The sequence below is a fragment of the Solanum verrucosum genome, unplaced genomic scaffold (genome assembly GCF_900185275.1).
Source record: "Solanum verrucosum unplaced genomic scaffold, falcon-dt-bn FXZP01000088.1, whole genome shotgun sequence".
Classification (NCBI taxonomy): domain Eukaryota; kingdom Viridiplantae; phylum Streptophyta; class Magnoliopsida; order Solanales; family Solanaceae; genus Solanum; species Solanum verrucosum.
The window spans coordinates 1,539,554-1,565,978 of NW_026020077.1; the positions used below are offsets into that span (position 1 = coordinate 1,539,554).

At 36.5% G+C, this 26,425-nt stretch overlaps 1 protein-coding gene across 2 annotated transcripts in view; it reads left to right on the forward strand.

Moving 5' to 3' along the window:
• The window catches only part of LOC125823971 (callose synthase 10), a 62,958-nt gene that overhangs the window by 31,279 nt on the left and 5,254 nt on the right, over positions 1-26,425 (forward strand). For both annotated transcript variants that reach the window (XM_049503318.1, XM_049503319.1), the window contains exons 18-41: positions 2,215-2,275; positions 2,401-2,482; positions 3,003-3,052; positions 6,797-6,883; positions 7,035-7,120; positions 7,329-7,356; positions 8,129-8,226; positions 8,340-8,421; positions 8,503-8,663; positions 8,780-8,900; positions 11,283-11,380; positions 11,472-11,562; positions 11,703-11,863; positions 11,954-12,063; positions 16,046-16,168; positions 16,271-16,339; positions 16,423-16,597; positions 17,075-17,192; positions 19,753-19,872; positions 20,369-20,484; positions 20,568-20,651; positions 22,241-22,353; positions 22,713-22,765; positions 22,841-23,017. In XM_049503318.1, the coding sequence (XP_049359275.1) occupies positions 2,215-2,275; positions 2,401-2,482; positions 3,003-3,052; positions 6,797-6,883; positions 7,035-7,120; positions 7,329-7,356; positions 8,129-8,226; positions 8,340-8,421; positions 8,503-8,663; positions 8,780-8,900; positions 11,283-11,380; positions 11,472-11,562; positions 11,703-11,863; positions 11,954-12,063; positions 16,046-16,168; positions 16,271-16,339; positions 16,423-16,597; positions 17,075-17,192; positions 19,753-19,872; positions 20,369-20,484; positions 20,568-20,651; positions 22,241-22,353; positions 22,713-22,765; positions 22,841-23,017 (2,464 nt within the window). The remainder of the gene's footprint in view (positions 1-2,214; positions 2,276-2,400; positions 2,483-3,002; positions 3,053-6,796; positions 6,884-7,034; positions 7,121-7,328; positions 7,357-8,128; positions 8,227-8,339; positions 8,422-8,502; positions 8,664-8,779; positions 8,901-11,282; positions 11,381-11,471; positions 11,563-11,702; positions 11,864-11,953; positions 12,064-16,045; positions 16,169-16,270; positions 16,340-16,422; positions 16,598-17,074; positions 17,193-19,752; positions 19,873-20,368; positions 20,485-20,567; positions 20,652-22,240; positions 22,354-22,712; positions 22,766-22,840; positions 23,018-26,425) is intronic.

Here is a 26,425-nt window from a genome sequence, read left to right on the forward strand (position 1 = left end):
CCTTTTGCTTTCTAAAGCCGTCAAGATCACTCCTCTAAGAGTTAGCCAAGTGAAAAATCATACCTTTCTCGGCACCTTGGATATCCAAACTGCGTTACAGGGAACATATCGTAATTCCCCAACCCCTACTACAAAGTATCGGGAATATCAATTGCTATTACTTGCTTATGGGGTAGGTCTTACAATCTTTGCAACTTGGTCATCTCCCAGTCGTGGATGTCCCTCCTAAAGCACAAGTCCCAAAAATCTCCACCTTGTGACCCCCTAATTTGTTCTATCGCCCATGTCCCTTTGGCAAGATATTCTAAGTAAGCTTGGGAAGTCCCTTTTCTTTAGGAAAATATCCTCACACTACTTATGTCCCCAAAAGTCAACCCTTCTTCCATCTCCTACCTTGATTGAAATGCTTACTTTGAAATCATCCATTCCTTCATGATTTTTCTCCACAAACCACACCCAAAATGCATAGTCACATCTATAGTTCTCCAATCACCTTCCATTGCCCCATATTTTTTCAAATATCACCCTCTCTGGAAAGCATTAACCTCCACCCCGAATGTCCACAACCATTTACCAAGCAAGGCCTTATTAAGCATTAACCTCAACCTTGAATCTCCACCGCCATTTACCAAGCAAGACCTTGTTAAACACCTTTAAGTCTTTAATACCAAGCCCTCCCCATTAGTTTGGAGATGTGACAGTCTGCATACGAACAAAGTGGTACTTCTTGCCCCATCCATCGTGTCCCAAAATTAAAGTATAGTTGCATCTCCTTTTTTTTTTGGGTGAAATATAGCTTTTATCAAATGAATTAGAGTAGACTCCTTGAGTTCATTGCACATTAAGTGGTGATGTTGATCGTAAAGCACCTTCTAGTTGCTGACTTTTTAATACAATTATCTCTTAACGATAAAAAAACATATGCCTAAATTATGTTTTCACCCTAGTTTTTGTTTTGATTTCAGAAATCATTGTATCTGTCTCAAATTTCTCTATTAATTTTGGTCAAAGTACCCAAAATCGATTGACCATATCCGGTATGAATGAAACGCCCACGCCCACACCTAGGTCGTGTAGACACATGTGCGACACCAAAAGTGAAGAGTCCGAACAACTTTCAATGACTAACATTTTATTTTATTTTATTTTGGTTCTTTTTTATATTACATTATACTTCCTCTATCCCAATATCCCAGTGTCCTCTTTTTGTTGTTTTTAAACTATTTCACAATGCTTTACTTGAGCCGAGAGTCTATTAGGAACAATCTCTTTACTTCCATGAGTTAGGGGTAAGGTCTGCGTACACTCTACAATCCCTAGACCCCAACCGTGGGATTCCATTGGGTATGTTGTTGTGGTATAGTCCTTTTGTTCTCATTTTCGAGTCTGAAGTTTGTTCTAGTACTGTCGTTTGTAACTGATAATTTTTTCTTGTGAGGAATAAATTAGAGACGTGTTGTATGCTTTTTTGTTTTGTTGATGTTAAAAAGCAAAAAGTTTTACATTGGTGGTTAATGGGATGGGTAGACTCCTTATAAGGCTTGGACAATCCTCCTCCCTTTGAGCTAGCTTTTGGGTGTGAGTTAGGCTCAAACCTAATTTCACATAGTATCAGAGCAGACAAATGAAAAAGAATCAGGCCCACACGTGAGGGGCGTGTTGAGAATATAATCAAATAATAAAAGTGTACTCTCTCTAATAGCTTAAGCTTTTAGATGAGATGGTCACACATTTCAATCGTTGATAGATGTAACATTTTGTATATCAATCATCAGCTTAAAACTAGTATCCAAAAATTTACAACATATCCTACATCCACAAGTTTGTGTCTGTCAAAAACAAAAGACTGTGAAAAGAAAGAAACTGCCCCTAGATTCTCCTTCATCTTTATAAGGATCCTAGAACGTCTACAATAGTCACAGCATCATCCACGTGTTATATGGTTTCTCATTATTGAATAATCTTGATTTTTAGCCATTGCTAGTTGCTTATGTATGATCATGTGTTGGAGCAAGTAGAATCTGTTTTTATTACTTTTGTAACCCTTCATCTTTTTGATGCCTTCATTGGATCAATTTACTTCATAAAAAAAAGGTTGCCTGTCCATTTGATTTTTATTGTAAATTATTTGCATTGTTTCTCATTCACTCCTAGAGTGCTAATTATGGCTTGTTCTCATATGTTTGAGGTCTTCATGTATTTTAAATGCTGCAGATATTCGCTCTATTGGCTGGTGATATTTGCTTGCAAGTTCACCTTTGCTTACTTTCTTCAGGCAAGTGATGATGGTTTTTAACTTTTAAATTATCACTCTTTTTTATCTTTTATATTTGAAGTTCTTACGGTGCAATTTAGTTTCACTGTGTTTAGATGATTTGTTGGCTATGATAACAATTGCAGATCAAACCGCTAGTTGGACCTTCTCAGCTCATATACGGGATGCCTTCCCTGCAGTACTCCTGGCATGATTTTATATCAAAGAGTAAGTCAACTTTTTTGTGTGTCCGTGTGATTCAGTATTAACTCCATTTAGGATTGCTTCAGTTCTGGTGACATTACTTTAAAGGTATATTCTGGTTTTACAGTAAATTAATAACATTTGAACCAATGATTACACTGTCTTCCAGCTTAGTAAGGGAATGAATAACTGGTGTGGAAGTAAACTTGAGATTTTCCAGCTTCTCTAAAATGTTCATTTTCTTGGGATGAATTCGTCCTCCTCTGTCCTGATCTGTAAATTAATCTTTGAATGCTTTTACTTTGCAGGTTAGATATAGCTTAAGTTTTGTGCATTTATCTGGACATTGAATGAGGAAACCCAACTTTTTTAGTCTGCCCGTCTAACCTCCTTATTTTTTGGGTCAAATCTTTACATACTTGTTGGCCTTTATTGATAGTTGTTGAATATCTAGTGTTCTTCTTTATCCAAGAGAAAATGCCAACATTTTTTTTTGTCAAGATGGGAAATAGGTCTCTGATGTATGTTGTGTTTCTTTTGGCAGACAACAATAACATTTTGACAATTGTTAGCTTGTGGGCTCCTGTTGTAGCTGTAAGTGTTCATTATTGATTTCAATAACATACTTTCTCTGTTTTGGATATTGCTTTCTGAAACGTTTTTAAGCTTATTTTAACAATATAGCAACACTATGCTCAGCTAACAATAACATACCAATATATTCCCACAAGTGAGGTTTGGGGAGGGTGGGTTGTACACGGACCTTACCCCTACTTTTGTGGGGTAGAGAGATTGTTTCCAAAAGACCCTTGGCTCAAGTAAATTGTTTTTCCAGAAAATGGTTTGATATAAATGCAAGAGTAAAATGCTATACAAATTTTTTGGGCTCAAGTGTTTGCTTTGCCAAAGAAGATTATACAAGCAATTGAATCTATATGCAAGAGGTTTCTGTGGTCAGGAATTGCTGATGCATAAAAAAAAGCACTAATTGCTTGGGAGAAGTTATGCAGGCCCAAATCCAATGGAGGATTGAACTTCCTAGATATCTATACCTGGAACAAACTGCTCTTGGGAAGCTACTCTGGAACTTATGCAAGAAAAAAGACAGATTGTGGGTGCTATGGGTGCATAGTTATTATGGAAAACAGAACTATGTGTGGGGTGTGCAGGTTAAGCAGGCATCTTGGATGGTCCAGAGGATTCTGAAGGTTCACAAATATCTCCAGGAAGCTGGCTATAGTGAACAGGATATGATTACCATGGATAAATACTCTATCAAAGAGGTCTATCAGCAGATGAGGGGCAGTATGGAGAGAGTGGAAAGGAGGAAGTTGGTATGGGCAAACCTTGGAGCTCCTAAATGGCTGTTTATACTGTATATTGCACTGAATAGGAGGCTACTAACCAAAGACAGGTTGGCACAATGGGGCTTAACAGATGAAGTAACATGTCCACTCTGTCAGGTATCTGATGAAGATATTGATCATTTATTCTTCAAATGCTCTTATGCTGAAAAGGTATGGAATAAACTATTGGGGTGGCAAGGTATACAGAGACAAAGTATGAACTGGCAGGAAGAAGTTCGATGGGCATTGAGGAACATGAAAGGGAAAAACAAGTTTCAAAAAAATAAAACATGAAAGGGAAAAACAGTAAGATGCAGGTATACAGAACGACACTTGCAGGAGCATTATACTGGTTGTGGAGAGAAAGAAATGGTAGAATATTTCAAAAGAAGCAAAGGACACCGGAAAGTATTGTTCGACAAGTCATACAAGAGGTTCATGGAAGTGGATCCCGGCAACCTAGATTAGCTAGTAGACTGCAAGAACTTAATGTATATCCCTGAATTATAAGAGTATTAGTTAGATAGGGATGGTTTATGTTTAGTGCTTCAGCAAGACTTGGGACTGCATGTCCAAGTTGGCTGGTTTATTCTGTTAAGCTCTTTCGTAAATAAAATAATTTCTTACCAAAAAAAAAGAGTAAAATGCTATGATGAAAATATTGAAGAAAGAAAAGTATTGACAGAATAAATATTGAAGATAACAAAATTAAGGAAACACCAGTACTAATAAGATCGAAGCATAAGATAATGCTAGAATAGTTGTAATAGTATGATAAGGGAGCACATAGATGCTCCAGATTAGAAACCTGCTCTACCATTGTGAAAAGAGGAAACATTACTGCCTACTAACCGTCTACCCTAATCCTCGACCTCTATGCTCACCTATTTAGGGTTATTTCGTCGGTGAGCTGAAGATGAATCATGTCTTGTGTAATCCCCTCTCTCCAATTTTTCCTCGGTATATCTCTACCTCTCCTCAAACCTATCACCGCAACCCCTCACACCTTTTCATTGGGCATATGTTCTCCTCTTTTACATGCCCGAACTCTCTCAGCCTTGCATCCCGAACCTGGTCACTACTACGGCTACTCCTACCCTGCCCCATACATCTTCATTCCTAATCTCGTCTCTTCTAGTCTTCCTGAACATCTATCTAAGCATCATCATTTCTTGTACCTCTATCTTTTGTATATGCAAGTTCTTGATTGACCAACACTCCATCTCATACAACATAATCGATCTAACAACCACTCTATAGTACTTATCTTTAAGTCTTGGTGACATGTTCTTGTCACATAGGACATTGGATGCTAGCCTCTATTTCATTCAACCGGCTCCAATACGATGTGCTACATCCTCGTTGATTTTCTATTTCTTTGGATTATAGACCCAAGGTACTTAAAGCTTCCTCTTTTGGGGATGACTTGTGTATCGATTCTCACTTCACCATCTGCCTCATGTGATGCAACACTGAACTTGCACTGTACGTACTTTGCTTTAGTGCCTGAAGCTTTTAGATTCTAGGGTTCCTCTTCATATCTCTTGTTAACTCCAGTGTGTGTCTCGTCGATCAATATTATATCGTCTACGAATAACATACACTATGATATGTCCTCTTGAATGTGTTGTGTCAATTTATCCATCACCAAGACAAATAAAATCGGGCTGAAAGTTGATCCCTGGTGCAACCCTATCTTTACTGTGAAGTGTTTCTAGTCTCCTCCCACTATCCTCACTCGGATCTTGGGTCCATTATACATGTCCTTAATAACTCTAATGTATGCAATTGGTACACGACTAGACTCCAAGCATCTCTATAAAAACCTCCCTTCGAATTTTGTCGTATGCCTTTTCTAGGTCGATGAACACCATATATAAAGTATCTTTTCCTCTCCCTATACCGCACCTAACAATCCCCTTAAAAGGTTGATGACTTCCGTTTTCAATTGCTCTGGCATGAATCCAAATTGTTTCTCGGAAATAGACACGTTCCTCCCCATCCTCATCTCATTCACCCTCTCCCAAACTTTTATGGTCTGGCTTAGTAGTTTGATACCCTTATAGTTGTTGCCATTTTGGATATCACCCTTGTTCTTGTAGAACGGGATCACTACGCTCCACTGCCATTTTCAGGCATTCTTGTCGTCCTGAAAATGATATTAAACATCCTGTTTAGCCACTCCAAACCCACTTTGCCTGCACTCTTCTAGAATTTTCAGGAATCTCTTTTGGTCTAGTCGCTCTTCCCCCTCTCATCTTGCGGATTGCCCCTTAACCTCCTCTAACTATGCCATGCTTAGTTATTTTCTCTTTTTGCACTTTGTATTTCGTTAAGTTTATGTAATTCTGTGGTATGAGGAAGATCCTCTGCAGAATCTTACTCCTCTCCTTAGTATATAAAAACTCAAATCTATAGTTAAAGAAGTTGACTCTTACCTGCTCTCAACTCCAATCAAGAAAATGCTATATCCAATAAGCAAGCTCCATAATAGTCATACTAAGTTTATGCAGTCATTGCTATTATTAAGTGTAAAAAAAGTAGTGGAACTGGAAGCTCCATAAGAGTCATACTAAGTTTATGCAGTCATTGCTATTGTTAAGTGTAAAAAAAGTAGTGGAACTGGAAGCTCCATAAGAGTCATACTAAGTTTATGCAGTCATTGCTATGATAAAGTGCAAAAAAAGTAGTGAAACTGGAGTAAACAGACATCAGATTTTCGAATATTAAGCTATACATGCACCGATTATTACAGCTAGGAACACACTCGTTCGATTTAAAGTTTTGTACTTCACAAATGCTGATAGAAGTTGCTAGTAATGCTGATCCATTCCCGTTTGAGATAGCTGGTAATATTTCCCTTACAGATTTTGGTAGGGCCTTTTAGGTTATTGCTGTAATCCTCATTTACTAAAATTCTTGTTGGATTTGTATTCCGTTTGTCTATATTAGTTTGGTGTTGGTTCATCTCCTAAATACCCTTCATTTCCAGATTTATCTCATGGATATTCACATATGGTACACTTTATTATCTGCAATTGTTGGCGGTGTAATGGGAGCGCGGGCTCGCTTAGGGGAGGTATAATATCAAATTTCAATTCTCTTAATTTTCCTGGAAAACAATGATGTTTCTTGTGCATCTTCTTGCCAATTTAGTTGCATGCTGTTAATCTTTTATAGGCAACTTTGTCCTGAAGTAATTTTTTCTTTTAAAATATTGAATTTCTCAGATACGCTCAATTGAGATGGTGCATAAACGTTTTGAGAGCTTTCCTGAAGCCTTTGTGAAGAACCTTGTGTCACTTAAGACAAAAAGGTGATGGCCTCGGGATAGTCAATTGTTCATCACCTATTATGTTGCTTATAGTATATTTAAGTTTTACATTTGCTCAGAATTCTTTTTCTTTTACATGGTGGTTGGTCAGCCCTGTTACGTTCTTACCAATTAATGTAAACCGTGTACTCTTGAAATCCTCTTCTGATACTACATTCATTTAACATGTCTACTTTTTATGCTTTTACAGGATGCCTATTGACAGACAGTTATCAGAGGTGAGTCTCATCTTGATTCGGTCCTCTTCGGAATTGAAATTATCATGGCCAGGGAACTATTTTTTGTTCATTCCTAAGATATTCAATATTTCATTTTAAAATGTGATTAAATGTAAGATTGATACACCTTGGGTTCAGTTTTGTTGCTAGAAGTATCCTTTATGGAAGAAATCCTCACGATAAAATCCTTTGAATCTCATTTTTACTACTTTTAGCCGTGTGAGTATTGTTTATATCTATTTTAACACTACTCACTATTTTCTCTCTCTTTGAGGTGTACCACATTGTTTTTTATACCAAATGTTGACCTTCCATGGCTGAATAATTATTCTTGTGATACTTTGAATATCCCTCACATGCCGATTAATACATGTTAAAGAAAGCTGATTTCCCTTTCTGTCTCTGAATGTATAGTTTGCCTTTTTGCAACATCCTCCTTTAGGCATCTGTTTAGCCGAGTAATCAATATCTCGTCATTTCTTAGGCAGTCTTCACGATTTCTATAGACGGATGGATCTTCCGATATTAATAAATAACCTTCAACGTTTCTATCCAAAAAAATGACCTTAAATATTTGTTAGAAGCAAGATGAAAAGTGGCCATACCACTTTAAAACACATAGGGTTTCAACAACCAAGTCTCCTCTTTGTTACTTCGGGAGCATCTTTGAACTTGGCCGCCTTTTGTTATTATAGCTTCACTAGACAAGAAAATCGCATCCTAAGGGTGATCAAAATTATCTTTTTATGAGCTAGTTTCTTCAATTTGGCAGAATTCTCAAGATAACAACAAAGCATATGCAGCTCTCTTTTCACCATTTTGGAATGAGATTATTAAAAGTTTGCGTGAAGAGGATTACGTCAGTAACAGGTAATTTTCTGACACTTGTGACCCAATTAGCAGTTGCCCCTTCCTCTATTCAACTCTTTTGCTTTTCATTGACAAATGTTTTCTTTATGGTTCCAATGTCCTATTTTCCCTAGGGAGATGGATTTGCTTTCAATGCCTAGCAACATGGGAAGTCTACGACTTGTACAATGGCCTCTGTTTCTTCTCTGCAGTAAGGTGCTCACAGCAAAAAAATTCCTATAATTTTTATGTCGGAGAGGATCCACACTCTGTTTGTAAATGGAACAATTTTTACAGATATTGCTGGCTATTGATTTGGCTTTGGATTGCAAAGATACACAAGGAGATTTGTGGACCAGAATATGCAGGGATGAGTACATGGCCTATGCTGTTCAGGAGTGCTATTACAGTATCGAGAAGATCTTATACTCTCTGAATGATGGAGAAGGAAGACTTTGGTGTGGCTTTTTATACCTGGCAAACAAGAATTTACCTAGTTTTTCTTGTTGCATATAGTTTGTTTGATGTGTTCTTGTTCTACAGTGGTGATCATTCATGTTTTCCTTGATGGTAGGGTTGAAAGAATATATCGAGAAATCAACAATAGCATAATGGAGGGTTCACTTGTCATAACCTTATCACTGAAGAAACTTCCAGTTGTGTTATCAAGATTTACAGCTTTGACTGGACTTTTGGTAACATTCTACCTTATTCTATTGTTCGTGTTGAGATTGTTGAGTAGTCTACTTGGTAACTGACCTCACCTACCTGTGTATATCATATCTGTTTACCTTTTTCTTTTTGATCAAGTAAACGTATTTTCATTCATAAACATGGTCAAAAGTCTGGCCGTATGCAAGGGGTATACAAAAAAGGTAGAGAATCTGCAAAAAAAAGAAGAAGAGATGATTCTCTACAAACGCCACTCAATCTTCTATACAATTGGGAACTCCAAGGGTGCTCCAAAAGAAAATAAGTGTTCAGAGGCTACTACTCAATTGAGAAAAACTCGACTCTTCTCCCTCAAAAGCTCTCCTATTTCTCTCTCCACACCCCCACATTAACATGAGTTGAACCACATTCCATGTCCTGCATCTTTTCCTCCATCTCCCATTTCTCCATTCGGAACTCTTTCATAGTTCTTGGCATTGCCCATGAGGTACCAAACGACCTAAACATATCCCACTAAATCATCGTAAGACCACATTGAAGAAGAACATGATCCATGTGCTCGCCTGCCTCCTTGTACATATAACACCTGCTGATGCAAGCAACCTTCCGCTTTCTAAGATTTTCCGCCGTCAAGATCAACCTTTTAGTAGCTAGCCAAGTTAAAAACATGCTACAATCATTGTATCTTGTGTTCATCATTACTTGCTTATCTTACAATCTGATTATAGATCTTAGCAATGCAAATACATATATTTTGATCATTTATGCAAGCAACCTTCCACTTTCTAAGATTTTCCGCCGTCAAGATCAACTTTTTAGCAGCTAGCCAAGTAAAAAACTTGGTGCAATAATTGAATCTTGTGTTCATCTCAGTGGTTAGACAATTTGGATCTTCTTGTTGTAGGGATATAGAGCACCTAATATTTTCTAGTTCATTCTTTTCTTTAAGAAAGTTATAGCAGACTTCTGTTCAGTGTTTGGGAATTAGCCAATGCTGGTTTAAGTAACTGCATGCGGGTTTTCCTTATAGTGGTTTTGTCATACCAAATATGTTGCAAGTTGCAACTCAAAACGTAAGGGCCTGAGGCTTGGCTCGGGGGTGCTAATGAGCTGAGACTTGGGTAGCTTGGCTTGGCTCAACTGCTCTTGGTTCAAGCTTTTCCAGATTAAACAAATACTTTCATAGCTTGAGCTCAACTCAAGTCAATGTGACAAGCAAGAGGCTTTAGCTTGTGCTCAAAGTCGGTCGAAATAGCACACATAAAATTGACAATGACAATTGTCAATACCTTAAAACTGAATGTGAGTCTCTATACTCAATTTCTTAAAAACTTGACCATGTATAAATAGTCACAAGTAAAGGATATAACACAAAATTTATAGATTTTCAAAATGTAATGAGAATTATATCAATAAATAATAAGCAACCAAGACTTTCCCGGTTCATAAAAAACGGTGAGGAAAGCCAACAATCAAAATTACACCAGTTAATCAAACCGAGGAGGAGCCGAGGAGGAGTTATCTTAAAAATTGATATACCTATTAAACTTGTTGACTTTTCCAATATATCATTCTGAAGCAATGCTTGTTCATATAATTTTTCTCACCACTGGCAATTTCACAATATTTGTCAAAAATGTGGTTTGACATGTATCACAATGAATAATAAACTTCTCATAATTGTACTTGCTCTATTAGTAATCGTGCTGAATTAAAAGGGGGCTACCAAGTTGGCTCAGAGGGAAGAGGGAGTTGTTTCGAGGAGGAATCGAGAATTATTTAAAAAATTGTCAGACCTATAAAACTTGTTGACTTCTCCAATATATCATTCTGAAGCAATATTTGTTCGTATAATTATTCTCACCACTGGCATTTCTACTACATTTGTCAAAAGTGAATAATAAGTAGTTCATGTTTGTACTCTCTCTCTTAGTAATCTTGCTGAACCAAAAGTGGGCTACCAAATTGTGTCGGAGGGAAAATATTTTAGGCGATGTGGCATTCAATGAAATCCCATGTCTGGATCATAAATGAGAGGAGGACAAAATGAATGAAAAATGTTGAAATCAACTAAATCTTATGGCAGCACATCTAGCAGATTTCCATGTCATAGGCTTCCCTAACAGTTATTTTTTGTGTTTCACTGACTGCATCACACAGGTAGTCTATGTTTAACACCTGCTTTGTGTTATAAATCTGGCTATCATTTATTTGCTAAGTTTGATTCTTTCCATATTATGTTGTTCGTCTCTTAGATTGTTTTTGATAAAGTATGGATTAGGCTGCTCACTCTTAGGATTTTACATTTTTAGTCTTGGTTCTTATTTTAAATACATCTTGTGCTTTAATGATATTATGTCACTTATGTCTGCTGTTGTATTTCCAAATTCTTTTTACCATTGCAGATTCGCAATGAAACTCCTGAACTTTCAAAGGGTGCTGCCAAAGCTATGTATGATCTGTACGATGTTGTTACTCACGATCTGCTGTCATCTGATTTAAGGTGAATCCTTTGCATGAATATTTTGCTCAAACTTCAACTGGTTCTCTGTTTGTGATGTTTTGAGAGTTAAATATGTTCTTTATCTGGGCAGGGAGCAGCTCGATACTTGGAATATATTAGCAAGAGCAAGGAATGAAGGACGACTCTTTTCTAGGGTGGAGTGGCCTAGAGATCCTGAAATTGTATGAGTCTAGTACTTTTGGTTGAATTTTTCATTTATGTATCCTGCTATTTTACAGCATCTCTCTTACCCCCTTTTTCGCCCTTTGCTAGTCTCTTTCGTTGATATACTAAGCTGTTTAATCTCTTGTGCATCTTACAGAAAGAACAGGTGAAAAGGCTGCATTTACTTCTTACTGTGAAGGATTCGGCTGCTAACATTCCTAAGAATCTCGAAGCAAGAAGAAGATTGGAGTTCTTTACAAATTCTTTGTTTATGGACATGCCACCAGCAAAGCCAGTTAGTGAGATGATGCCATTCTGGTATTTTGATGCTGTCACCTTTTTTTTGGTTAAATTTTTGACATGAGAACAAAATCCGGATGTTTCCTAATATGGTTATATTGGAAACAGTGTCTTCACCCCTTACTATAGTGAGACAGTTCTATATAGTTCCTCTGATCTGCGAGAAGAAAATGAAGATGGCATATCTACCCTTTTCTATCTTCAGAAAATATTTCCAGGTATCTTTTTCATTTGGTCAGTTACTATACTTATCTCTTGTACATAGCTGTTGAGACTTTCTTCTTGGTAGATCTGTTGCATCTTGGCATTAACCATCAGTAAGGAAAATGGAAAATTTTCAATTTCATCCTCTTTGTATTCCTATTTTTGCATTATGGAAGTTCAGAAAAGTGAGCTTTTAGAGAGAGCACACTTTTAATATTTAATTATATTCTCAACACGTCCCCTCACGTGCGGGGATGATTTTTTTTCATGGGCCAAGCACGTGGAAATTCTTTTTTTAATTTTTGGGTGGCGGTGAGATTCGATCTCAGGACCTCTGCCTGCTCTGATACCATGTTGAAGTGTGTGACCATATCATCTAAAAGCTTAAGCTGTTAGAGAGAGCACACTTTTAATATTTAATTATATTCTCAACACGTTAAATTAGGTGTTAGGCCTAACTCACACCCCAAAAGCTAGCTCAAGGGGAGGAGGATTGCCCAAACCTTATAAGGAGTCCACCTATCTCATTAACCACCAATGTGGGACTTTTGTCGTTCTTTAACACTTTTAATTGACCATGCTTGTTTGAATCAACAATTTAGATTAACTGTGTTGGTGCTTGATATGTCACATGGATCCTTCCTCTCGTTGAAGTACTTGTGTCAGATGGGTGTGGTTATTTTGTGCATATTCATTAAAATACACTAAGAGTTCACTGAAATCGACACATACCTCATCTGTGTACTTGTACACACCTGTATCCAGTATGCACCCATTATGAGTCCATGTAATACAGGTTCCATACAAGTGGTCAAGTTAATTTTCATGTTTGGTTGCTTGTTTCTGTAAAACGGAAGAGAAGAATGTAAGATTGAACTAAATGCCTAATGTATTGGTTATAAGTTTATTTTCGGCGGAGTTGCATTGCATAATTTCTAAAAATAAGTTGTATTTACAAAAATACCCTCCATAAGTGTAAAGGATGGGAAAAGTGATGTATAAAAAGGGTTTGTGGGGCTATTTTTGTCATTTGAACTTTTTTTTAAAATCCTGGGATTAGTTATCCAATGATTATTATTCCACCCAGAGGCAGGGAGGGATAACTTATCCCTGTACTACTTATTAGTCTTGGAATAAGTTATCCCAAACTTTGTAACCAAACAAGGAATTAAAGGGTACTAAAAATCTATCCCAGGATTTTCTCCCTTGATCCGTCATACAAAATGTATCCTGAATCTTAAAAAATGTAATACTTTATTATTTCAAATTGGGATCACTTTTGAAGTATTCTCCAGTATTTTTAAAAGCGAAAAGACAAAAAAGCTAGAAGGTCTATGGGGCTCAATTAAAAAGTGACAAGTGAAGCATATACTTTTTTGAAGTGAAGCACACTAGTTACCAAATTAAAAAATTATTATACATATATGGATTTAGTACTTGTGAAATCAAATTTCAATTAAAATTACTAATTCAACATCCAGTATACAATAATGATGATACTGGTCGTTATTAATGTATATTGGACATTCATGATATTTTTTTTATTTAAACCTATGTTGCTCGGACTCGGGTGCGGATCTATAGGTAGGATCATTCATGATCTAAATTTGAAATTTCGGGGTACAGATCTAGGTTAGGATACAGGTGTGGGGATTCACCTAGGTACGGATCACACACCCACACCCATATCGTGTCTACACGGTGCGACACTGAAAGTGAAGAGTTTGAGTTATTAAGCCAAGTTAGTAATGCTTCTTCACTTGGTTAGCTACTAAAGGGATGATTTTGACGGTGGAGAATCTGAGGACACGAAAGATTGTTTGCGTTAGTTGGTGCTTCCTAGGCAAGGAGGCAGGTGAGAGGATGTGGGGCTGATTTTGATGGTGGAGATACTGAGGAAATGAAAGGTTGTCTGCGTTAGTTGGTGCTTTCTCTGAAAGGAGACAATTGAGGATGTGGATCATATTCTGTTACATTGCAACTTAGCTACGAGGATATGGTGGGAGATCTTTAGTTGGTTTGGCATTCATGGCCTCATGGGAGATGTCTGGATCCTTGATGGAGTCTATGCTCAGTTGGAAGGTTAGTGGTCTGGTATTAGGCGAAGAAGGCAAAAGGTTTTGGTATGTTACTCCTCCCACGTTAATGTGGGTTATTTGGAAAGAGAAGTATGAGGGTTTTTGAAGGAACGGAGATGAGCTTTGCTTATCTGAGGGGTAACCTCCACTCCCTTATTTTCTTTTGGTGCACCCATGTAGTTCCTTTTTGTATAAAGGACAGGGCTTTGTAGGTTTTCCTTTTTGGGTATATCTTTTGTATATGGCCATCTCGGCCTTGTAATGAAATACTTTACTTTATCAAAAAGAAAAGTTATCAGCATAAACATAATTAAACAGTATAATAACAAGGTCATTGAAATATGGGGGATGATGTTAGAGAAAAAACAAGGACTTAAAGTGAAAGATCTAGGAATTTTCAACAAAGCTCTACTTGAAAATGATTTAGGAGATATGGAATGACGGAGCAATCACCATTATGGAGATGATTATAGCGGAAAAGTACGACACAAAAGTTGGGGAATGAAAGACAAGTAATGTCACACTTCCGCTTGGGTTTGGTTCATGGAGAAACATCATGAAAGTTTCTGAAGATTTTAGCGGCTAAAAAATCTTTCTGGATAGGTGATGATGGTAGGATTAGTTTGTTGGGGCCATCAATAGGGTTGGGAAGGTGTAATGTGGCATACTTTTTGCAATATATATTGAGTTTCGAGCCAGATAGAGATGACAGTGCAACATATCCGAAAGATACAAGGTTTATAAGCTGAGCATGTCACACATTTTGCAACATTCCTGAGGATAGGGATATAAGGAGAGACAAGATGTTCTCTAGTAAAGCTTTTTTTAAATAAAAAGACTCTTAGGGTGCCTATTAAGTGTGTTCTTTGGTATGGCTAGTATCTAGGAAGCCCAGCCGATAACCTGAGGCAAGGAGGATTACACTTGTTGGCTGATGTTTTATGTGCTAGATGTTCTGGAGAATATGTAAATCACCTCATATTGCATTGTCATGAGCAATGACTTTGTGGTGGAAGGTTTTGAGTTGGAAGTATAGTGGTTGCTTCCAAGTAAATTAAAGGGAATGTTGTAGAAGTTGGATTATTAGAAAAAGGAAGAGAAGCTCAAGGGCATGGGATGTTGCTCCTCTAACCCTTATATCGGATATTTGGAATGGAGGAATAGAGAGCATTTGAAGGTGTTAAGAATGCCAATGTAATCTTGAGGAGTACTCTCATGTTTTTAGTGCACCCGTGAGGTTCTTACTTGTATAGACATGGTTGACTGTTGTAGAGAACCATATTTTGGTGTCGATTTTCTAGTTTTTAGTATACTACTTGTACACATGTGTTTGTTTTCTCATGTCATCAACCAAACTATTTACTTTATCAAAAAATAACGAGATCATTGAAGGATAACACGAAGCACAATTTTTTATTTTTCATTTCCAATTAACCACAAAGAAGAGTTAAATTGCGGCATTCAGTTTCTTATTTGATTACATAGTATTGACTTAGACAGTGCAAGGGATGAGTAAAGTGAAAGAGAAGCACCAACTCAAATGTAGTAAAAGAGAATGAGGTCTGAATACTAGAGGAAAAGGAAAGAGTCATTTGTTTGAAAGGTAAAAAGGAAGAAGTGGAAGAAACCATTATTAGAACACACCATCAGTCATGTGGCTTCTACTTGGAAAGTGGAATTGCAGAGCTTTTGAATAGAGGGAAAAAGACTTCGTATATTTTCATAATAGCATCCTGTTCTTATTTAAATATTTGGTATAATGTTTGTATACCGTTTACGGGAGTATTGTAAATTTTTATCTTGTTGCTCACCTAATTGGATAAGATAATGCCTTTATGATCAATTGCTGCCCTATGTATTTTTCTTCCCTTACCGTTGTATTGTCTTAATCTTTGTCACCGCGTATGACCCATATTAGATGAGTGGGAGAATTTTTTGGAGCGGATTGGTCGAGGTGATAATGACATTCAGGAAGGCTCCAGTGACGCCTTGGACCTTCGATTTTGGGCATCTTACCGGGGCCAAACTCTAGCTAGGACAGGTTCGATTGTTCTCATGGTAATTATGTTTCTATATTTGGTGATCTAGTATCTTCTATTTATTTAACAATGCTTGTTTTATTTTAATGTGGTTTTGTATATAGTGCGTGGCATGATGTATTACAGAAGGGCATTAATGCTACAAAGTTACTTGGAAAGGAGATCTCTAGGAGGTTGGTAACATTTAGTATTTGTTGTTATATCAAACGGAAAGCCTGAATATACTGATGTAGTTTTTCCTTTTGTATTTTGTAAGGAGTGGATGGTCATTCTCACACAAACTCTCTCACAAGTCAAGGATTTGAATTATCACGAGAAGCACGGGCTCAAGCTGATTTGAAGTTTACTTATGTAATTTCATGCCAAATTTATGGGCAGCAAAAACAGCGAAAGGCTCCAGAGGCTACGGATATTGGTCTTTTATTGCAAAGGTCTGAATTAATATTTTGTTTCTTTTTATGCGCCATTACATTGATGACATTTTTATCAGTCACCGTTTTTTGTTCTTATATAATATTGCAAAATATCGTCAACTAACTTGACATTGAGGCGTAGTAATTGTTGTGGACTCTAGATTATTTTCTTTTGGCATATTGCAAGGAGTACCTAATACCTTGCTATGATTTCAAGTTTGAGTCTTCTGGTATTTTCCCATGTTTCCTTGTCCTAAATATCGGAGGTCTTTCTTTCCTTGTTTTTGCTTGTGAATACCCTTAACCGTTAATCATGTGCATGGTAGTTGAGCAAAACTGTTACGATTCTTTTTCCATGTCTCTTTGCCGCTTATGTGCTTTGTTGCGAGGATGTTATAAATAGTAGTTCATTGGATGGTGCAAATCGTGATTGTTTTTGTTCACATTTATTATTTTGAGGATGCCTTAATTTACGTATCTTATGTTGTATGCAAGGAATGAAGCACTTCGTGTTGCTTTCATACATGTTGAGGAGATCGCAGGGGATGATGGGAAAGTTTCAAAGGAATTCTATTCGAAGCTTGTTAAAGCTGATGCACATGGGAAAGATCAGGTATGATTTATTTTTGAATAACTTTATTGAAGTGTGTGACCATTTGCCTTCTCAAATACCATGTTGAAGTGTGTGACCATCTACCTTCTATGATACCATGTTGAAGTATGTGGCCATCTGTCTTCTCTGATACCATGTTGAAGTGTGTGACCATCTGCCTTCTCTAATACCATGTTGAAGTGTAGGGACTGTGTCCATCTCATTTGAAAGCTTACGCTGTTAGAGAGAGCACACTTTTATTATTTTATTGTATTCTCAACAAGCAACACCAAGCTTTGTTAATGAATTATGGTATGTTATGGTGTCTTTGATCCTTAACTAGGTCCTCAAATGCTTCAAGTACTACTCGCCTACATTTCACTGCTGGCATATTTGGTGTTGGTTGGGCCTTGGTGCTATAAATGCCCCTATATTAGCTGGGTTTATAAACAAAGTTGATTTTTGTATCGACAGTTGAGTGATCCTATTCAGACGGATTACAAGGAAATTTCGTTCTAGATTTGATTTGACTGAAGAGAAGTAGAGGATACAAATGATGCAAATTGATGCTGTCAGGAAAATGAATCTTAGACCTACCTCAACCCGTAAAAACTTAACTCATGATTGAGCATTTGCCAAGACCATATTAGGACTTAACAACCCGTACCCTCAACTGATATGAGAAACTCCGACACCCTCCAATGCACTCAAGAGTAGACATCTGAAGTGCAGACAACATTCCATTGGAGCATTAGGTGAACTAAGAATTGAGAAGAATCTGGCTCGAATATGTTTATACTACAACATACCCAGTGTAGTCCCACAATGTGAGGTCTGGGCATGGTAGAGTGTAGGCATACCTTGCTACCTCAGAGATGAGGTAAGAAGTTGTTTCCGATAGACCCTCGGCTCAAGAAGACTCTAATATGTTTATACGTTAAGAAGAATGGACACTATATCTAACACTTTGTAAAGCTAACTCATGATATGAGAGATTCCCTAGACCATATGATGACACAACAACTCAATTCCTCAACTAAAACTATAAGCATATGCAAGACGCAAGTTGGAACATGCAAAGTGATGTGGAGAGTAATTTGAAACAGAAGAGATAATTAGTGAAGAGCTACAGCAGTTGAGGCATCTTGTATGTGCAGTGATTTCTTATTTTATTTTTGATAACCGAGAAATCCGTCTGTGACCCGCCCTTTGGACCAATCACTGTCTTCTAAACTCGGTGGATAATGGGCCCGCCCCTCTACCCTTCTCCACTTAAATACCGGGCTTCGTTTTGCATGGTGTGGGGCTTGAACCTACGACCTAAGCCACAAATCCTCCACTTTTTGCCACTTGAGCTAGGCCTTGGGGGCGTATGTGCAGTGAATTATGATACAAGTACTTCAAGTAGAGCACAGATGACTAACCAGTTGGAAAGGATTTTATGCTGAAAATTCATCAATTGTTAGGAACTTAGGATTGGAGTGGAATGATACATATTTTGTGCTGAGAGTTGGAAATAATTACTCTTTGGGTATTCCACAGTTAGGGTGTGTTATTCATACATCCTGCAAAACTCTCCTATTTGGTAGAACACGGATGTATCAGTTTTGTTTATTTGAGTGCGTGTCTCGTTAAAAACTCTCCTATTTGGTAATCAATTCTTTATTATCTTATCAATGAGTTTTTTTTACAAGGTATTTATTATCTTACCTGTGAATTTCTTTTTAATATATATGATCTGTGAACTAAAACTATGGAGGTTCTTGCCTTGGGCCTAGGGGTGGCAAATGGTTGGATTGGATCGGATTTGATGGATCAAATATGGATTGAGTTAAAATGTATTGGATCACAATCCACCCATATAAATATGGATTTGGTCAATTATGGTTTGGATAAAATGGTTGTAACCCACTTTAATCTCCTAGAGCCAAAAAAATATTAAATCAAAGTTAAATTGTTAATACCTCAACCCCTACCACCCCACTCTTATATTATTATTATTATTATTATTATTATTATTTACCTTGTACCTCCCCCTCCCCCCCCCCCCCCCACACCCCCATCCCACACCCAAATTCGCCCCCACCCACCCTACCCCCACATCCACCCCCACCCCCCAATTTTTTATTTTTTATTTTCAAAAACAAATAGTGCAATTAGGGTTTTTAATATAAGTGGGTGATATTTCTTTATCAAAAAAAAAAAAAATCTTTATCAAAAATATAAGTGGGTGATATATGGGTATATATTGATTCTCACGTTTACCCATTTTGTCCATATTTGTATGAGCTTAAATATTTTGAAGTGCATATTTACCCATTTAAGAAAATATGAGTGATCCATTTAATTTAATATGGGCTAAATGGATTCATTTCACTTATGTGTGCTGAAATTGCCACCCCTTTTTTGGCCTGATAATCCGATGTTTTCTAAATCCTGATAAGCCATGCTGATTTGGGAATTGGGACTGGGCAAACACTTATTCTGGATATAGGATGTATTGGCAATAATCGTATTTGATGAACCACTTGGATGGAATTGGCTTTCTGTCATTCTTTTCTAAAAGATTGTTTACATGCAGGAAATATATTCAGTTAAGCTTCCTGGAGATCCAAAACTTGGAGAAGGAAAACCAGAAAATCAGAACCATTCTATTATATTTACCCGTGGGGAAGCGATTCAAACCATTGATATGAATCAGGTAAGTAATTTTCCTTCTTAGTGCTTGTCTTATTAGGTAAATGTTGTTTTTTGTCCAGAATGAATATGATTAGCCTGCTCATCCCGAGTGCAATCAGGAATTCTTCATGCTTTTTCAATAAAAAGTGCATTTCTCTTAAATTATTGCTTTCACGACATCTTTGTCCTCGAAGATTTGCGTGTCTGCGTATTTATGTGAATTGTGATGAATATAATGCAAGTTTGGTATTTTTTATTTGGCGGTAAATTTGTATATTTTTGTAGTTCTAGTCTTGTCTTGCCAGCAGAGACTCATTTTGGATGATATCTTTCATGGTTTATTCAAAGTCTACTTAATTCTGTAAAATTATTACTTCCTTTTCTCCTGGGATCTATTGTCGTGACGTTTAACTGTGAAGCGTAAATATAAATAAATAGAGGTTAAAAAAAATAAGTAGAGTTTCTTTTTCATTTCCTTTTCTTCTCAGCATAAATTTATTTGTCTCTCTCTAATGCAGGATAACTACCTTGAGGAAGCAATGAAAGTCAGAAATCTTCTGGAAGAATTCCATGGTAAACATGGGCTCCGACCACCCACTATTCTTGGTGTTAGGGAGCATGTTTTTACTGGAAGGTGAGTTTCTGTTGAATCTGGGATGAACTATCCTTCCTCCGATAATATTGTTAATCTACTTTATACTCATTTCAACTGTGCAGTGTCTCTTCGCTCGCTTGGTTTATGTCCAACCAGGAAACCAGTTTTGTCACCTTGGGCCAACGTGTTTTAGCAAAGCCTCTCAAGTTAGTATCTTTTGACCTAGGTTGATCTTGTTGTCTAAAATGGGATTACTTTAATAGAAATTCTCTCACTAGCGTCAAACATGTTTATTGTTGGTTGATTCAGAATCGGTTTTGGTCATTTCTAGTTTTTTCGTCTTTTCCTCGCATTTCATTATCTAATATCAATTCAGATTACCGTGAGTTGTTCATACATGGTGTGATGGTACTAATTTACAAATATAAATAGAAAGCTTTTGGAAATTGTGGCACCCATTGCTTCTCTACTTTTATGTTTTTTCTTTCAGATTTTATATGTATCTGTCTTATTAAGAGCACTCTCACGTTTCTCAGCCTTTGGGCTAAGATCAAGTATACTATATGTTTCTTTGATGTTAGTCTACCTAGATTACAATTTTGGGTCCTAACAGATTCCTTGAAACTGTTTTTTTTTGTACCAGTTGCCAATGTAGTAAGCTGACGTGGCTAATTTTAGGATCATAAATTTTTGTTTTTGTAGAAGTAGTTTTGCATCTTGGCTGCCGCCGCTGCCCCAACTTTTATTTCTTTTTTCCCCATTAAGGCTAGTAGTATCTCTTGTCTGTTGGGGTATGTGGCACACTGGCACTAGAGAAACTCCATCACATTTTAAAACATTAAGAGCATTTCCTATTTCGTTTTTAGAAATCTGGGCATTCCCTTTAGGGAACCCGGCACGTTAGATGTTTGAATTGATTTTATCCTTGTTTCAATGTTGGCAGCAGAAAACCAGCCTTTCCCACACTCTCTTCGGTCTCTTTGGTTTTTGCTCTTTCTTTATCAAAATCTGCAATGAAATAGTGACAGTTCATTGGCTACCTATCACAATCATATGTGCGTGGATGGGGTTGGTACATGGGAATTCAGGGACTAAACCTTGTTTCTGTGAAGTCATTATTTTTATCTCCTCCTTATATACACATTTTCTTGATAAATAAACACACACATACAATATGTATATATCAGTGTGGCCTCTGTGATTTTTAATTTTTTTTGGGAGTTTGGTGGCTGTAGGATTGGCACGGTTTACCGTTTGCTATCCTTTCTCTTCAAATACGAAGAAGTGTTTGGGCATCTTTTCTTTCTCTCTTCCTTCTCCATTTAAAAAAAAATTATGTATGTGAAATAAAATTGGAAAAAGACCAAAACTCATGTACCAGTTGTGCAGCTGTTGCAAGGTGAAACGCATGCACTGGTTTTACAATTATTTGAACTGCCTAAATACATTAAGAAGCATGTGGCAAGAATCTCTGGTCTGTTCCCATTTCCTGTGTACGCCATTCTCTTATTAGTAATAAGCTGTTTTGTGTAAATAATTATCAAAATATAAATTTATTGTCTATAGGAAACGATCTCTCTACCTCACAAAGGTAGGGGTAAGGTCTGCGTACATCCTACATCCCACACCCCGAAACCCCACTTGTGGGACTACACTGGGTATGTTGTTGTATAAAGTATAAACTTATTGCTAAAAGTCAATCACTCTGCTCTCCATGAGTTACCTTCTCTTAAATAGAATTGCTTAGGTGAAAAAATTGGTCGGAAAAGTTTTTCATTTTAAAAGTGGCTTGCAGGGTTCGCATGCACTATGGACATCCTGATATCTTTGATCGGATCTTTCATATCACACGGGGTGGCATTAGTAAAGCATCACGTGTTATCAACATAAGTGAAGACATCTATGCCGGTAAGTTTGAGAGACTTGGTGTACTCATAGTAGCTCCTATTTTCCATCTTTCTCCAATTGCTTCCTTGCTAGTTCCCATTGTTTGGTGTATCTATAATCTGGACCACACGTAGTGATCGACTGATATTCTTCAGATCATGAAAACAAATAGAGCTACTTCACATGATAGTTCCTATTGTTATTTGGATAGAGGATGACTTTCCTTGATGTTCAGCCAATAGTCTCTTCGAATGGCAGTTTTTTTCTTTAAGCTGACAGTTCTACTTCTATGCCTTCAACTTTTATGGTTTTTTTTTTTCTTTTTTCTGAAGTATATGATTTTCTAGCTTTGTATCTGTGGTTTCCACCGTTCTTTGCAGGTTTTAATTCCACTTTAAGGCAGGGTAATATTACCCACCATGAGTATATTCAGGTTGGTTTAGTTGCACTTGCTTGCATTGGATTAGATTTCTTTTTACTATCCTGAAGGCTGTGTTGATGAATGTAGGTTGGAAAGGGCAGAGATGTTGGTTTAAATCAAATAGCTTTATTTGAAGGCAAGGTAGCTGGTGGAAACGGAGAGCAGGTTCTGAGCAGGGATGTGTACAGAATTGGCCAACTTTTTGATTTCTTTAGGATGCTCTCGTTCTTCTTCACCACAGTTGGTTATTATGTTTGTACAATGGTATCATCTCTCTTGTTCCTTCTTCTATTATTCCCTGTTTCCGAAATTACTTGATCTGTCCTTCTTTTGATGTCTCAGATTCTGTCCTGTTCCCAGAAGTGCCAATTTTCAGATTAATATAAATATCCCCCCCCCCCCCCTCCCCTGCACCGTAACATCTAAATGCATAAGCCATCACCTCTCTTCTGGTCATGCTAGTCTAAACTAATTTTTTTGTTTTCTGTATCAACAACATACTTGGGGCCTGTTTGGCATTGCTGTTGGGAGGCCAAAAGTACTTTTTTTTTAAGAAAAAGCCACTCTTTTTGAAAAATCAAGTGTTTGGCAAACCCTCAAGCAGAAGCAGTTTTGCTGCTGTTGGGAAGAAGCTAAAAATTTCTGTTTCTTAAAAAAACAGAAGCAGAAAATTGTTTTTTCGAGGACTAAAATATCCCTTACATATTTACCAATATATCTCTTATTAATTAATTAACATATTTCATAAGTTTTGTTAAGGTTCATTCAAGAATTTTATTTTTTATTTTTATATGATAAACTTTTTATTTTATTTATGTTTATATATTATTATTTATATTTTATATATTATGTTACGTATTATTAGAAATAGGTAATAATAATATTTAAATTTATTTTGCTTGATATTTTTAATTATATTTAACTCATCGTGTTAACATTATATTAATATTTTATTTATTTATTTATGTATAATATTTATTAATAATTTGAATATGTACATTTTAATTTGATTAAAATAAAAATTTAATAAAAGTTATGTATTAGATATTTAAAATAGTTTCTCTCTACAAAATACTTTTTCGTAATTTGACTCTCAAAAGCACTTTTTTTTAAAAGATAGCCAAACACAAATTGCTTATCAAAAGAATTTTTCAAATGAATTTGCCAAACACAAATTACTTTTTTTGAAAAGCACTTTTTAGAAAAGCTATTTTTAAAAAAGCACTTCTAGATATAAGCAGTTTTTAGCAGCAATGCCAAACAGACTCTTAGCCTTGGTGTAATCCCACAAGTGGGGTCTGAGGAGGTTAGCATGTGCACCGGCCTTACCCCCCTACCCTAGTAGGTAGAGAGGCTGCTCAAACCTTTGCTGCCAAAGTTATATGGCTGACTGGGAGAAGGAAGGTTCACGTTATGGCTGCCCCATGGGATGTTCATTTGGAACTGTTTCCGATTGACTCAAGGAAAAATTGTCACAACCCAAAATTCCATTAGACCGTGAGAGTATCCACCATCCCCGTAGATGAACCTCATTCCTTTATTAACCATATAAAAAAATGTTGAAGTAATATGAAATAAACAATTAACTTTTATAGGTGCGGAACAAAAGAGTTAAAACCTAAATCAACCCCCAAGACTTGGTATTGGTACAAGAGCATCTATGAATACTACTCAAGCCTGAAAAATAAAAAACAACCGTCTAAAAGGAAATAAGACGAGAAAATATAAAGAGTCACTATCTAGTATCTAATGCTGCTAAAGAGTAAGCAGCTCACCTTCAACTCTAACAACCTTGAACGCAAGTACTTTCAAGTATTGCGAGTACATGGATTAGTCTGTGCATACAAAAAGGTGTAGCAACTAGCAAGTGTTGAGTGAGTACATGAAACACGTGTATTCAATAAGTTTTGATTACTGAACCTTCCTAGAAGCGATAACGAGATACAATCTTAAGAATTCCTTTTTCCACAAATATAAATTACCATAAAATAAATTATTACACAAAAAGTTTATAGAATCAAGGTCAACATAATGAAGCAATTAAAGCATATATTGTCTGCAACCAGATACACCACGGATGATATCATAGTATGCCTTAGATGTATCAAGTCAAATCAATATAACAGTCATCTCAACACCAAATCAATATGAAATGCAATGCATTGACCAAAAATCGGTATACACCTGCCTTTTCCGTCAAATAGTCGGGATCCATGGGAAACTCATTAGGTCCATATACTCGTTGGAACCATTATCCATCGGCATGACAACAATATGAATTTCACAATTAATACAATGGGCAATATCATTCAATAATTATCATGCAATAATAAGAATGCTACGAATATGTATGAACAAATATAAATAACATGAGTTCATCGATTGAACCTATAACCAAGTATAATCAAGTTTACGAAATTCACAAGTATCAATAATTCAATCAAACCACAAGTCATGGAATACTATTAACCTATATTCTGTTTGATGTAAATTTTTCCATATCATAGAAGTACTCGCATAACTGCTCGTTATCTAATTTATGTGGGACCCCCCGTATTACCCATAGCCCTTGAATTAATTTAATACATCAAAACTAACACTTGAAAGTATCAGGAAATCTCTAGTTGCCTCAAATTGAAGCCCAAACGTCTACAAACTAGGGTAGAGCAACAGACATATAAAACTGGTGCTATTGTGACCCTTCATAATGGTTCTGAACGGTCAAAATCTGTTCAAATATAGATTCCCCATAAGAATACGAATCCAATGACACTCATATTGCTATATTTATTTTCGGTTCGAAAATTGAGTCAAAAGTTACATTTGCAGTCAAAGGTTTGAGTGAAAAAGTGAACTTTGCTCAACAAGGCAGAGTTCCCTAACCACGACCACCAAAAGATTCTCCTCGATGGGAGGATTTAGAACACTTATAATCGTGTAATAAACTCAATGAAAAGTTTAGGATCATTACCTTGATACTTTGGATAAAAAATTCAAATATTTCTCTTCCTTTTTCTTCTCTTTTGCTCCCTTCCTTTTCTTTATCAGTGTTTCTTCTGTTTTTATTTTTGTTTGCTGTGTTTTGCTTCTGTTTAGCAGACCAGCACGTTGATTTCTTTTTCTGTATTATTAAATTGGGCATTTGCCTTTTCTCTTTTCTTTTTTATTTACTTCTATTTCATTATCAAATGACCCTTAAATTATTGGTTACTACATTCTCCCCCACATAACATAACGTTCTTCTGGAACGTGGCCAAAACTTTTTGAAATGTCAAAACATAAACAGTTCACTATGCACGTCCCACTTGTACTCCCTAAATGAATTATCTTCTCCAAAACCCAGCTGATCGATCACCTTGGGATTCATGTCACCCATCCCTGCAAATCAATAATCACATACAAAAGCTACGGGAGGGTTAAAATGGGGAAAACTAGTAAAATTCACTAAGTGACTAGGGAGGGTCGTTATAAAACATTACAGCTTTCTTTTCCGATCAGTAACTTAATTTAATATTTGTTTTAGATGTCAGTCTAATGAACTATTGTGAGGCACTTTTTTCTATAAAAGATGGCGCAACATCAGGTCATAATATGATATTTGAAACAAAAATAGTACTACTTAAGTGCTCTGTTTCATTCTAACATCTTCACACATTCCAACAATTGCTTTAG